The sequence below is a fragment of the Oncorhynchus masou genome, chromosome 31 (assembly GCF_036934945.1).
Source record: "Oncorhynchus masou masou isolate Uvic2021 chromosome 31, UVic_Omas_1.1, whole genome shotgun sequence".
NCBI lineage: Eukaryota > Metazoa > Chordata > Actinopteri > Salmoniformes > Salmonidae > Oncorhynchus > Oncorhynchus masou.
This window is the reverse complement of record NC_088242.1, coordinates 27,868,148-27,881,987: the sequence shown is the minus strand read 5'-3', so window position 1 is coordinate 27,881,987 and position 13,840 is coordinate 27,868,148. Positions and strand designations below refer to the sequence as shown.

Sequence of the window (13,840 nt, the reverse complement as noted above, 5' to 3'; positions counted from 1 at the left end):
TACTTGATTGAACTTCTTTTTTTGTTTTAGTCAATGGAAAGAAAACTATTACACTCATGGGTAAATTATAGGTCATATTTCATAGAAATCTGGAAACACTGGACAGTTACTTAACAATGTCAGACTTGATTTGCACTAATAATACATTTATTGATCCTTACAATGCAAATGTAATTTTATACAACGAGTGGGTCTAATCCTGAATGCTGATTGGTTAAAACCACATTCCAGCCGGTGTCTATGACGAATGACTGGGTCGCGTCCATAGATACAGAACAAAAAGACTGAACGACTGGGTCGTGTCTCTGGCAACAGATAGCATGAACGACCAGCCAGCTTGAGTACCAAACCTAGATTTGTGTCGGGACTATATCTTGTGGAAGGAAGAAATGGTATGAATAAATTCATCAAAATAATGTTTTTAATGAAAATATGTCAACCATTATTTGAATATGTTGGTAACCCATTGTATAAAGTGATAATGCCCTCAAAGCTGGTGTTTGGAGGATATATTGGCACGGTTTACTGGCCCTCGACTTCAGCTTGGGCCTAATAACACCTGTGCCAATATCCTCCAAACAGCGGCTTCTCAGGCAGTATCACTTAAATAATCCACATAATCTTTCACATTTGCTGTTGCTGCAGGATTATGTTCCCCATCTCTCTCACATTTGAGATATTTAGCAGATTCTCTCGTCCAGAGTGACTTACAACAGTGAGTGCATACTACTCTTATCCATTTCCGCCCAATCTAGCCATTTGGGAGATGAGACTCGTGCTCCGTAAAAAGCAATGCGAACCGCTACCCTTTTTTTCCTCCCTATCTCCTTTGCTTTACTTGTCAGCCCATGATTTATTTGCATACACTGACTTTGCAATGCAAAGTTATCAATCATGCTCCCAGAGGGTGTTCCATACATTAATTTCACTAGAGGGGGATGGGAGAAAAGAAGCGAGCTTATAGACTCACCATGACACTGCCAAGCTATAACTCTTGACCTTGTGATGTGTTGATGTCAATGGACTATTAATGTTAATTACTACATACAAATGTAAAGCGTTTGATTCCAGAAATGGTCCCAATGATAAAGTGAGTAATAATGACCGGCCAAACATTTGCATTCATTCTCAAACCAGCCTCGTCACTGGCATCAAAGTAAGGTGACCTTCCTTGGACAAACAGCTATTTATTTACATAATTCAGTATCACCCCCATAATGTAATATTTGTTCTCCTGGACAGGGACGCTAAAGTCATTAGCAGAGCGATGGCTGCTAGCTACCTCCTTCAGACTGGTTAACACAACCCAGCAGGCATGATTTTCGATGCAAAACATACAGTAAATACTGACTAGTGCTGCTAACCATCCACCATCTGTACTGAAGGTTGATGAGACAGGCAGACTCTACAGAAAGGAATGGCTGGTGTGTATCACACACGGACCAGCCAGTTACACACCGCAACCTACCATCCAATCCTAGCTTCTACTCTACACACCACAACCTACCATCCAATCATAGCTTCTACTCTACACACCACAACCTACCATCCAATCCTAGCTTCTACTCTACACACCACAACCTACCATCCAATCATAGCTTCTACTCTACACACCACAACCTACCATCCAATCGTAGCTTCTACTCTACACACCACAATTTACCATCCAATCGTAGCTTCTACTCTACACACCACAATCTACCATCCAATCGTAGCTTCTACTCTACACACCACAACCTACCATCCAATCGTAGCTTCTACTCTACACACCACAACCTACCATCCAATCGTAGCTTCTACTCTACACACCACAACCTACCATCCAACCGTAGCGTCTACTCTACACACCACAACCTACCATCCAACCGTAGCGTCTACTCTACACACCACAACCTACCATCCAACCGTAGCTTCTACTCTACACACCACAACCTACCATCCAACCGTAGCTTCTACTCTACACACCACAACCTACCCACAGACCTGGGCATTGTTCTCATCACGTAGAGTGGAAAGGCGAAGGCCATGCTTTGTGACTCACTGAGAGCAAAGTCAATGCGTTTTTTGTTTTCTAATGCTCAGGGTGTGTGACTGTTCCCTAGTGTCATATTTATTTGAGCCACTGTAGTGATGCAGCTAAATAATGACCACACTGGGGAGGTGCCTAGCCTGATGCAACATACCACGTGGTACAATGGAAAACTAGTAACCTGGTTATACAGAGTTTGGGTTGTTAGCCAGGCTAGGGGGAAAACCTTCACTTTATTTAGTCACACTTCATTCAGTTCAGTCCCTTTTTGATTTACACAACCATACTGTGTATTCCTGTGTTCTGTCACACTAATATGATTCAGTCATGATGCTCTGCTCTTTCAGTCAGGGTCTGCTCTTTCATCCTGGCCATTAAGCAGATGGGTCAAATGTAAAGGCCAGTCATTCTATGTAGAACTATAGGCCTACTGAAGACCAAAGTGTCACCTCTGTTGTCAACTGATTTATACTGGTTTAATTGGAAGGAATGGTATGGTTCATGTGTCTAACTGTATGTGAGTTCTTTGGCTTTAAAAGGGCATCTGAACAAATTAACCTTAATCAAGTTTGGCAACGTGAATATGTACAAATAAATAATGTCTTGCTTATCATATTCACACATTTTTTATAAATATAGCTGTGGTCTCACATTCTCCATGTTGTTCTGAAGACTATTAGGAGGACACCTGGGATGTTTATGCACGTACATTGCAGAAATGGAAACTGACAGATGGGATGGATCAGCCCCCACATCATACAGACACACGGCATGTACACACGTCCACACATACTCCCCTGATGGGTGCTGACAGGCAGAAACATGGGCAGCTGTGTTTATCTAGCCAAGTATCTGGGGTTGAGCCTCTTCTACTCTGTTCCACCACTGCCTGGTCCGGTCCTTAAAAGCACATTCACTACTGGCTGCCTGCCCCACTGCCGCTATGACGTTTGATACGATATGCTTTCCTCTCATGCCGTTGAGATATGGCTGCATCCTTTAGCTATTCATGGTAAATACTTCCATAGATACTCTCACTGACTTTTGGGATTGTTATCGGGACTCACAAAACTGGTATCACTTTAGTTGTTAGTGCCATGTAGGCATTATAGCACTAACTGTCATAAGACTGTCATAGCAGCTGTCATTAGGAGTTATAACAGCTAATGTCTGTTTGAGTATGATGACTTACCGGGTCCTGTAACTTTACTGGGAAATAACCTTATTTGCGTACTGTACATATGCTAACCTGGAATATTATATATTCTCTTTTGAGCCCTAAAATGATTTAAAAGAAGTATGCCCTAACAGAAATGTAACTACCAGTAATTTCTCTTCATTAGGAGTCCCTGCCTTGCTGTCCAGTCTCACTGGCTGGCTAAATGAAAGCTCCAGTGCAGTCATAAATGAGATGGTCCTGTGTTTTGTATATATTTCCACACTACTGTATGAGGTTAGAATTATATTGTTAAAATGACAATGCCATTTTAGTGTAAGAGCTGTTTGTAATTTCAGCCAGTCTTTTCAGTCTGTTTTGGTGGGATGGAGCTTTTGCCTGCCTGGTAACATCAGGCGGTAAATTAGTTAATACACCAATAAGAAAGAGTTCCAAACCTCTCTGCCAATAACAGCTAGTTTTCAGTTCTCCCCTCCTACTCAGACCGCTCCGACATTCCTCCGACATTCCTTTGCTAAAAAGCTATTTTGATATTGAGCCGCATTGGACCTTTAACTTAGCTTTATTGATCTAGAATGGAGAAAACTTCGACCATAAGCTATAAATATATGCTAAATGGCATATACACGGAGTATACCAAACATTAGGAACACCTTCCTAATAATGAATGCGTTCCACAGGGATGCTGGTCCATGTTGATTCCAATGCTTCCCACCGTTGTGTCAAGTTGGCTGGATGGCCTTTTGGGCGGTGGACCATTCTTGAAACACACAAACTCTTGACACAGACCGGTGCGCCTGGCACCTACTATCATCCCCGTTCTAAGGCACTTAAATCTTTTGTCTTGCCCATTCAGCCTCTGAATGGCACACATACACAATCCATGTCTCAGTTGTGCCATTGTTTAAAAATCATTCTTTAACCTGTCTCCTCCCCTTAATCTACATTGACTGAGGTGGATTTAACAAGTGACATCAATAAGGGAGACTGATCAGACTGACCAGGTGAAGGCTATGTCATGGAAAGATCAAATAACATTTATTAGTTACATGCACCGAATACAACAGGTGTAGACCTTACAGTGAAATGCTTACTTACGAGCTCCAAACCAACAATGCAGTTCAAAAAAATATATGGATAAGAAAAAAAAGTAACAAGTAGTTAGAGCAGCAGTAAAATAACAAAAGCGAGGCTATATACAGGGGGGTACTGGTACAATGTGCAGGGGCAACGGTTAGTTGAGGTAATATGTTTAGAGTAGAGTTATTGAGTTATTGAAGTGACGATGCATAGATGATAACAACAGAGAGTAGCAGTGGTGTAAAACGGGCGGCAATGCAAATAGTCTGGGTAGCCATTTGATTAACTGTTCAGAATGGCAAGCTGTTTAGAAGCCTCTTGGACCTTGACTTGTCGCTCCGCAGTGCGGTAGCAGAGAGAAATCTATGACTGGGGTGGCTGGAGTCTTTGAGAATTTCCTCGGACACCGCCTGGGGGTTTGAACTTGCAACCTTCCGGATACTAGTCCAACGCTCTAACCACTAGCCGCCCCATAGAGGTCCTGGATGGCAGGAAGCTTGGTCCCTGTGATGTACTGGGCCGTACGCACTCCCCTCTGTAGCACCTTGCGGTCTGAGGCCGAGCAGTTGCCGTACCAGGCAGTGATACAACCAGTCAGGTGATGCTCTCAATGGGGCAGCTGTAGAACCCTTTGAGGATCTGAGGACCCATGCCAAATCTAGGGGGAATAGGTTTTTTCCATGCCCTCTTCACGACTGTCTTGGTGTGCTTGGAACATGTTGGTGATGTGGACACCAAGGAACTTGAAGCTCTCGACCTGCTCCACTGCAGCCCCGTCGATGAGAATAGGGGCGTGCTCGGTCCTCTTTTTCCTTTAGTCCACAGTCATCCCCTTTGTCTTGATCATGTTGAGGAAGAGGTTGTCATCTGACCTCCTCCCTAATAGGCTGTCTCGTCATTGACGGTGATCAGGCCTACCACTGTTGTGTCATCGGCAACTTAATGGAGTTGGACTTGTGCCTGGCCTTGTAGTCATGAGTGAACAGGGAGTACAGGAGGGGACTGAGTTGATCCTGTTTTTTTTATATTTAACCAGGCAAGTCAGTTAAGAACACATTCTTATTTTCAATGACGGCCTGGGAACAGTGGGTTAACTGCCTGTTCAGGGGCAGAACGACAGATTTGTACCTTATCAGCTCGGGGGTTTGAACTCGCAACCTTCCGGTTACTAGTCCAACGCTCTAACCACTAGGCTACCCTGCCGCTGTTGAGGATCAGCATGGTGGATGTGTTGTTCCCTACCCTTACCACCTGGGGATGGCCCATTAGGAAGTCCAGGATCCAGTTGCAGAGGGAAGTGTTTAGTCCCAGGGTCCTTAGCTTATTGATGGGCTTTGATAGCACTATGGTGTTGAACGCTGAGTTGTAGTCAATGAATAGCATTCTCACATAGGTGCTCCTTTTGTCCAGGTGGGAAAGGACAGTGTAGCGTGTAATAGATATTGTGTCATCTGCGGATCTGTTTGGGCGGTATGCAAATTTGAGTGGGTCTAGGGTTTCTGGGATAATGGTGTAAATGTGAGCCATGGCCAGCCTTTCAAAGTCTTACTCACATTGGCTGCGGAGAGCATGATCACACAGTCTTCCGGAACAGCTGGTGCTCTCATGCATGTTTCAGTGTTATTTGCCTCGAAGCGAGCATAGAAGTGGTTTAGCTCGTCTGGCAGGCTCGTGTCACTGGGCAGCTCTCAGCTGTGCTTCCCTTTTGTAGTCTGTAATGGTTTGCAAGCACTGCCACATCTGACGAGCGTCAGAGCCCGCGTAGTACGATTAGATTTTTGTCCTGTATTGATGCTTTGCCTGTTTCATGGTTCGTCAGCTGGCATAGCAGGATTTCTTATAAGCTTCCGAGTCTCGCTCCTTGAAAGCGGCAGCTCTAGCCTTTAGCTTAGTGCGGATGTTGCCTGTAATCCATGGCTTCTGGTTGGGGTATCTACGTTCTGTCACTGTGGGGACGATGTTATCATTGCACTTATGAATGAAGCCAATGGCTGATGTGTACTTCAATGGTTTCGGAGGAATCCCGGAACATATTCCAATCGGTGATAGCAAAACAGTCCTGTAGCGTAGCATCTGCTTCATCTGATCATTTTTTTATTTATCTAGTCACTGGTGCCTCCTGCTTTAATTTTTGCTTGTAAGCAGGAATCCGGAGGATAGAATTATGGTCATAGTTGCCAAATAGAGGGCAAGGGAGAGCTGTGTGTGGAGTAAATGTGATCCAGAGTTTTCTCTCTCTGGTTGCATATTTAACATGTTGATAGAAATGTGGATTTAAGTTTCCCTCCGTTACAGTCCCCATCTACTAGGAGCGCCGCCTCTGGGTTAGCATTTTCTTGTTTGCTTATGGCAAAATACGCTCATTCAATGCTGTCTTAGTGCCAGCCTCTGACTGGTGGTACGTAAAACAGCTATGAAAAATACTGAAACTCTCTAGGTAGATTGTGTGGTCTACATTTTATCATGAGGTACTCTATCTCAGCCGAGCAATAGCTCGAGACTTCCTTAGATATCGTGCACCAGCTGTTATTTATACAAATACATAGTTCCCGATAAGCAATATATTGTTTGTGTCAGACTCGTTAAAGGGGAGGGAAAGGATTCTGCCAGTCCGTGGTGAGTAATCACAGTCCTGATGTTCAGAAGTTAGTTTTGGGCATAACAGACGGTAGCGGCAACATTATGTACAAAATAAGTGAAAAAAAGTTACAAACAATGCAAATAAACAAACAAAAAAACACAATCGGTTGGGGACACGTAAAACGTCTGCCGCCCTCTCCGGCGCAGGTGTTCTTAATATTTTGTATACTCAGTGTATTTGTTTTTGTTTTTTAACAATTTCTATTTGATCTTTAATGGACTTTGAGATTATTCTTGTATAATGAAGTGCTTTAAAAATGTAATTATGCTTATTATGAAATATGATGATTGAGAGTAGTGCAATTTGTTTCTGTATCACAAGATGCTTCCCACTCTCTCGAGTTTCACTACTCAGTTCTTAGTGTCTGTGATTCAACTCATCCCCCAAGCTGTGGTTTTCTCCTCTACATTTTCATTGGAAGTTTACACTATGAACACTGTCCCTTCTACGTAACTAGGCTAAGTACAGCAACAACCTGTGCTGTGCGTGTCCCTCTCTCGGCCCCTAAGCCAGCTGATGTCATGCGACATTCCACACAGCTAGACAGCCCCAAATGACCTGGGGTCAGAAAGGAGTTCTGTGAGAACAAACACTAGACCTGAGTATGTTCATAATGACACACTATTCCCTAGGCCTATATAGGACACCACTTCGTGCCATATTGATGTCATGGGTTCTGTCCAAATGTAAAGCATTGCACAGGGACTATAGGGCGCAATTTCAGATAGGCCCCACTGGATATGTGTTTGATGATTTGATATTTAAAGTCTATTGGTCTCAACCCATTAGTCTCCATCTTTATTTGATTCTAGGTAGCCAATCAGACGCTCCACACGGACAGTCCAGACCTGCCGGAATGTTTCCAGCTGTCAGTGCTGTCATGGCTGCCTTGTGTGTACCTGTGGCTTGCTTGCCCTCCCTACCTCTTCTACCTCCAGAGGAACAACAAGGGTTATATCATGATGTCCATCCTTAACAGAGTGAAAACGGTGAGTGACCACACCACGCATTGGGCTGCTGTATGCGGACATGCATACGCCGTCTGTCCAGTTGTCTCTCTGTCTCCGTCTCTCTCTCTCTCTCTCTCGATGCAATACTGTTTGTTGCCTGAGATTCATACCCTGTTTCGTGGCCCTTATTAGATTAGTTAGTTGATGCACGATAGGGGAATAGTGGAAATGTTTATCAGACAGGCTAATGACCAGTACCAGACATTCAAGCTGGTTTAGATGGGTTTTGATCTAATTATTCCTGTTCAGTTTTGGGTTTATTTCTTTCTCTCTTTCTCACCCCTCCCCTTTCCTCCTCTAGGTCTTTGGGTTGGTGTTGTGGATTGTGTGTTGGACAGATCTTTTCGGCACCTTCCATGAGCTGCAGCAGGGTGACTCAAAGCCACCCATCTACTTCGTCACTCCACTGGTGGTCGGCATGACGATGGTACTTGTACACAACCAACAGGGCGTGGCGTTGTAAACATGCAGTACAGTCATACAGTACAGTGTTCAACTCACTTCCTGAAAAATATCTTATTTTTGGGGTCTTGTTGCTTAGTGACCAGTATTTTGAATCCATAACTTGTCAATCAATCATGTATGTATTGTTGCAACCTGAACTCAGGGGTAGACGTAACATAGTAACCGGAAATCTTGGACACTCAAATTAGTAATGTATGTATTAATTTGTGGATGTCCATCATCCATTTTGTATGATAAGTTACGATTTTCAATTCAAGTTTTATTAGTCGTGCAAGATACGCATGGTATACATTGTCCAATGAAATGCTTACTTGCAGGTTCTTTCCCGACAATGCAACAACCATAAGAAATAGTTAAAAATAAGAATATGAATATGAAGTGAATGGCAGTAGAATAGATTAACAATTTTAGTATAAATGTAATACAGGAAGGCACAATTTATAGTAAAATATTTACATGTGTTTGGGGGAAGGGGGATGGAGAGCAAGTGTTTAACTTGAGCAGTATAATAAGAGTCTGGTAGCAGTAGTTGTAATGTGTGCTAAGGTGAAGAGAATCAGAGCAGATGGTCAGTCCAGTTCAACTCTCTGATGGCTTGTAGATAGAAACTGTCTCTGAGCCTTTTGGTATCAGACCTCATGCTCTGATACCATCTGCTAGACGGTAAGGGAGAGAACAGCTTGTGGCTGGGTTGTGTGGGGTCCTTGATGATGCTGCGTGCCTTCCTCAGTCACCATTTTGTATAATGTTCCGGATGGATGGAAGCACAGCCTCTGTGACGACCACGTTTCGAGTAGATGTACTGGATGGATGGAAGCACAGCCTCTGTGACGACCACGTTTCGAGTAGATGTGCTGGATGGATGGAATCACAGCCTCTGTGACGACCACGTTTCGAGTAGATGTGCTGGATGGATGGAAGCACAGCCTCTGTGACGACCACGTTTCGAGTAGATGTGCTGGATGGATGGAAGCACAGCCTCTGTGACGACCACGTTTTGAGTAGATGTACTGGATGGGTGGAAGCACAGCCTCTGACGACCACGTTTCGAGTAGATGTACTGGATGGGTGGAAGCACAGCCTCTGTGACGACCACGTTTCGAGTAGATGTACTGGATGGGTAGAAGCACAGCCTCTGTGACGACCACGTTTCGAGTAGATGTACTGGATGGGTGGAAGCACAGCCTCTGTGACGACCACGTTTCGAGTAGATGTACTGGATGGGTGGAAGCACAGCCTCTGCGACGACCACGTTTCGAGTAGATGTACTGGATGGGTGGAAGCACAGCCTCTGCGACGACCACGTTTCGAGTAGATGTACTGGATGGGTGGAAGCACAGCCTCTGTGACGACCACGTTTCGAGTAGATGTACTGGATGGGTGGAAGCACAGCCTCTGTGACGACCACGTTTCGAGTAGATGTACTGGATGGGTGGAAGCACAGCCTCTGTGACGACCACGTTTCGAGTAGATGTACTTGATGGGTGGAAGCACAGCCTCTGTGATGACCACGTTTCGAGTAGATGTACTGGATGGGTGGAAGCACAGTGCCAATTCGTATGACATGTTACGAATTGCAATTAATACAATATGTTACAAATTTGTAATGTATGATATGTTGCAAATTCTAATTTGTTGTAGCTAGCATTAGCTAGGTTGCTAGGTGGCGAATGCTAATGTTAGCTAGGTGGCTAACATTAGCTAAGTTGGGGTTAGGAGTTATGTTAAAGGGTTATTGGGAAGGGGAAGCTAAAATGCTAAGTAGTTGTAAAGTAGATAAAAAAGTAAGTAGTATTTGCTAATCAGCTAAAGTTGTCCGTGATGAGATTCGAACACGCAACCTTTGGGTTGCTAGACATTTGCGTTATATGCTCATCCATCCATAACGACCAACCACCGTTTTTGCCTTAACTAACCTTCCCTGTTATGTAACCATACCAAAGGTAACATATCATACTAAGTTGAGTGTCCCAGATTTTTGTTTACTATGTCACGTCTAGTCTATGAGACCAGCCTGATTGTTGTGTTTGTAGATGATTGTCATTGTATTCCATTAACCTTTACAGTATGTTGAACGCTCTGAGGTGTAGAATAAGCCTAGTGAACATGCTGTTATTCACATGCAGTTGCTATGCTGGTTCACAAGTTGTTGTTTTTCTTCTCACATTTCTCTCTCTCGTGCCCTATGCATGAGTGAGAGTAGAGCTGAGATGCATGTTCACCTTTACCATGCCCTGTGTGTTTCTGTGCTTATCTAAATCGTGATCACTTTAACGCCTCGCTCCCTCACCCTCCCTTTCTCCCTCCTCTCTTTCTCAGCTGCTAGCTTTGTTTCTGATACAGTTTGAGAGGTTGAGGGGGGTCCAGTCTTCAGGGATTCTATTTATATTCTGGTTCCTGTCAGTGCTGTGTGCCATAGTGCCTTTCCGCTCCAAGATCCTACAGGCCAAATATCAGGTGAGATCAGGGTTTCCCCTAATGTGTACTGTATAGGCGGAGGTGAAGATGTTTAAAATGTATAGATGTCTCCATCTCCCTCAGCTCTCTCCTTCTTTTCCCTCTCTCAAAACATGGTTACCACCCCCCTCTTCCTCCTTGGTTGTTTTGGGGGTAAGGCAGGGCCCAGGTTGGGTGAAGAGTGTGAGAGAGCGAGGAGAAATAGTAGGTCTGTTGTCCTAGCGACCTGAAGGGCCTTGTCTGTCTTATCTAACCTATCCTACTGAGGGCTGTCTAATACTCTTAACATAATAAAATGCCCTAACAGCTAGCCAGAGCTACACTGGGGCCAAGCCAGGTCAAACCATGCCAACATCAGTCCTGTGGTCTGCTCTGGTTATTTACAATCCCATTGATCCTACCAATTAGCCCCTAGTTGTGTTTTAGATATTTTATTTAAAATGACTGAATGGCTTGTGGTCAGGGAGACAAAAGAATGATTTTGGATGACTTAGTTTTTTTTTAGCTCAGCAGGGTTTGGGAGGACTGATCATCGATATGTAAGAGAGCATTTTAGGAGACTAGGACAGTTAGTGCATTGTCTGTCAGCCTCCTTAAGAAATGGCTTTCATAACAAAATGTCTTTCTCTGTTCTTGTGTTTCAGAGTGAGATTTCAGATAAGTTGCGTTTCACCACATTCTATTTCTACTTCAGCCTGATCGTAGCCGAGCTTATCCTCTCTTGCTTCAATGAGAAACCTCCACTTTTCTCCAACATAGACACAGACCCCGTGAGTCAACCAGACACACAGACTCAGACACACAGACCCTGTGAGTCAACCAGACACACAGACTGTGACCTCTTCTTACTCTTTCTCCTCAGAATCCTTGTCCTCAATCAACTGCTGGTTTCCTCTCCACTATGACCTTCTGGTGGTTCACTAGGTAACATGATTTCATGATACATGATTTCATGTATTTCATGTTCAAGTATGTTATTCCCACAAGTAATCAGTACATTTGATCAATAATCAATGGAACCGCAAACAAGTCTTCTCTCTGTGCCCTGGTTTCCTGGACACGGAAAAATTATTTTCCAGGATCTTGCACTTCATGAAGTTCCACTAATGTGTTGTGTCCCTCTCTGTCCCAGCATGGCCATCAAGGGCTATAAGAACCCTCTGGAAGCCAAAGACCTGTGGTCACTGAACAAGAGGGACAGCTCAGAGGTGGTCGTCCCCAAGCTACTGCGGGAGTGGGAGGTGGAGCAGGCCAAGGCTCACAGGTAGGGAGTGACTGAGATTGAGGGAGTGAGCAAATGAGGGTGGTGGGGGGTGGGGGGGGGGGTGTAGAATAGGAAACTGAAAAACTATTATTATACTGAACACAAATATAAATGCAACATGCAAAGATTTCAACGTTTGTACTGAGTTGCAGTTCATATAAGGAAATCTGTCAATTGAAATAAATCGATTAAGCCCTAATCTATGGATTTCACATGACTGGGAATACAGATATGCATCTTTTGGTCACAGATACCTTTTTTTTAAGGTAGGGGCGTGGATCAAAAAACCAGTTAGTATCTTGTGTGACCACAATTTGCCTCATGCAGATCGACACATCACCTTGGCATAGAGTTTATCAGGCTGTTGGTTGTGGATGTTGTCCAGCCCTCTTCAATGGCTCTGCGAATCTGATGGATTTTGGCGGAACTGGAGCACGCTGCCAGTACACGTTGATTCAGAGCATCCCAAATATGCTCAATGGGTGACATGTCTGGTGGGAATGCAGGCCATGGAAGAACTGGCACATTTTCAGCTTCTAGGAATTGTGTACAGATCCTTGCAACATGGGGCCGTGCATTATCATGCTGAAACGGGTGATGGCGGCAGAGAAAGGGCACGACAAACAGGATCTTGTCACGGTATGACCGTGCATTCAAATTGCCATTGATAAAATACAGTTGTGTTCGTTGTCCGTAGCTTACACCTGCCCATACCATAACCCCACCGCCATCAAAGGGCACTCTGTTTACAACGTTGACATCAGCAAACCGCTCGCCTACACAACGCCATCTACCTGGTACAGTTGAAACCGGGATTCATCTGTAAAGAGCACACTTCTCCAGCGTGCCAGTGGCCATTGAAGGTGAGCATTTGCCCACTGAAGTCTGTTACGACGCTGAACTGCAGTCAGGTCAAGACAGGTCAAGATGAGCTTCCCTGAAACGGTTTCTGACAGTTTGTGCAGAAATTCTTCGGTTGTGCAACCTCTGTGTCATCAGCTGTTCGGGTGGCTGGTCTAAAACTGCACATTTTAGAGTGGCTTTGTATTGTCCCCAGCACAAGGTGCACCTGTGTAATGATCAGGCTGTTTAATCAACTTCTTGATATTCCACATCTGTCAGGTGGATGGATTATCTTGGAAAATGAGAAATGCTCACTAACAGAGATGTAAACAAATTTGTTTACAACATTGTAGCGAAAGCATTTCTGGTCATTAACACTTTACATGTTTCGTTTTATATTTTTGTTCAGTGTGTATTTCTAAGAAATGTAGATTTGAGACCAGCATCCACATTTCCTTTAATCTTTCCTGTAATGGACATATTCTATTTGGTGCTTCTTATCTCAAAGGCTTCCAATGTTTTCACAACTTTTTTTGTTATAATACATTTTTTCACAGTTTGAAAATCAGTACCCTTATTTTACTTGTTACAACGACATTGACCCAGCAGTATGACTGTGTAGAGAATGGTTTCCCTTGTTTAAGGTTACACAGCCAAATGACACCGCCTAAGTCAACAGTCGTTTGCCCTTTCACATCTTTCCCAGGACTGTGGAGAGCTGAGGGGGGGAAGTTGTCTTTATGGGATCTGAGTGTGCACGCTTGTGTTTGTACATGTGCATGTATGTGTGAGAAAGATAAAGTGTGTTTTTCATGTGGCGCCAGCCCATATCGCTCATATCTGTTAAAAAAAACCGTGTTAGCATAGTAACCAC

The 13,840-nt window shown here is 44.0% G+C and overlaps 1 protein-coding gene across 5 annotated transcripts in view; it reads left to right on the top strand.

Moving 5' to 3' along the window:
• The window catches only part of abcc3 (ATP-binding cassette, sub-family C (CFTR/MRP), member 3), a 58,302-nt gene that overhangs the window by 14,831 nt on the left and 29,631 nt on the right, over nucleotides 1–13,840 (top strand). For all 5 annotated transcript variants that reach the window (XM_064950583.1, XM_064950584.1, XM_064950582.1 and 2 more), the window contains exons 2-7: nucleotides 7,740–7,916; nucleotides 8,239–8,364; nucleotides 10,722–10,859; nucleotides 11,504–11,629; nucleotides 11,722–11,783; nucleotides 11,992–12,123. In XM_064950583.1, the coding sequence (XP_064806655.1) occupies nucleotides 7,740–7,916; nucleotides 8,239–8,364; nucleotides 10,722–10,859; nucleotides 11,504–11,629; nucleotides 11,722–11,783; nucleotides 11,992–12,123 (761 nt within the window). The remainder of the gene's footprint in view (nucleotides 1–7,739; nucleotides 7,917–8,238; nucleotides 8,365–10,721; nucleotides 10,860–11,503; nucleotides 11,630–11,721; nucleotides 11,784–11,991; nucleotides 12,124–13,840) is intronic.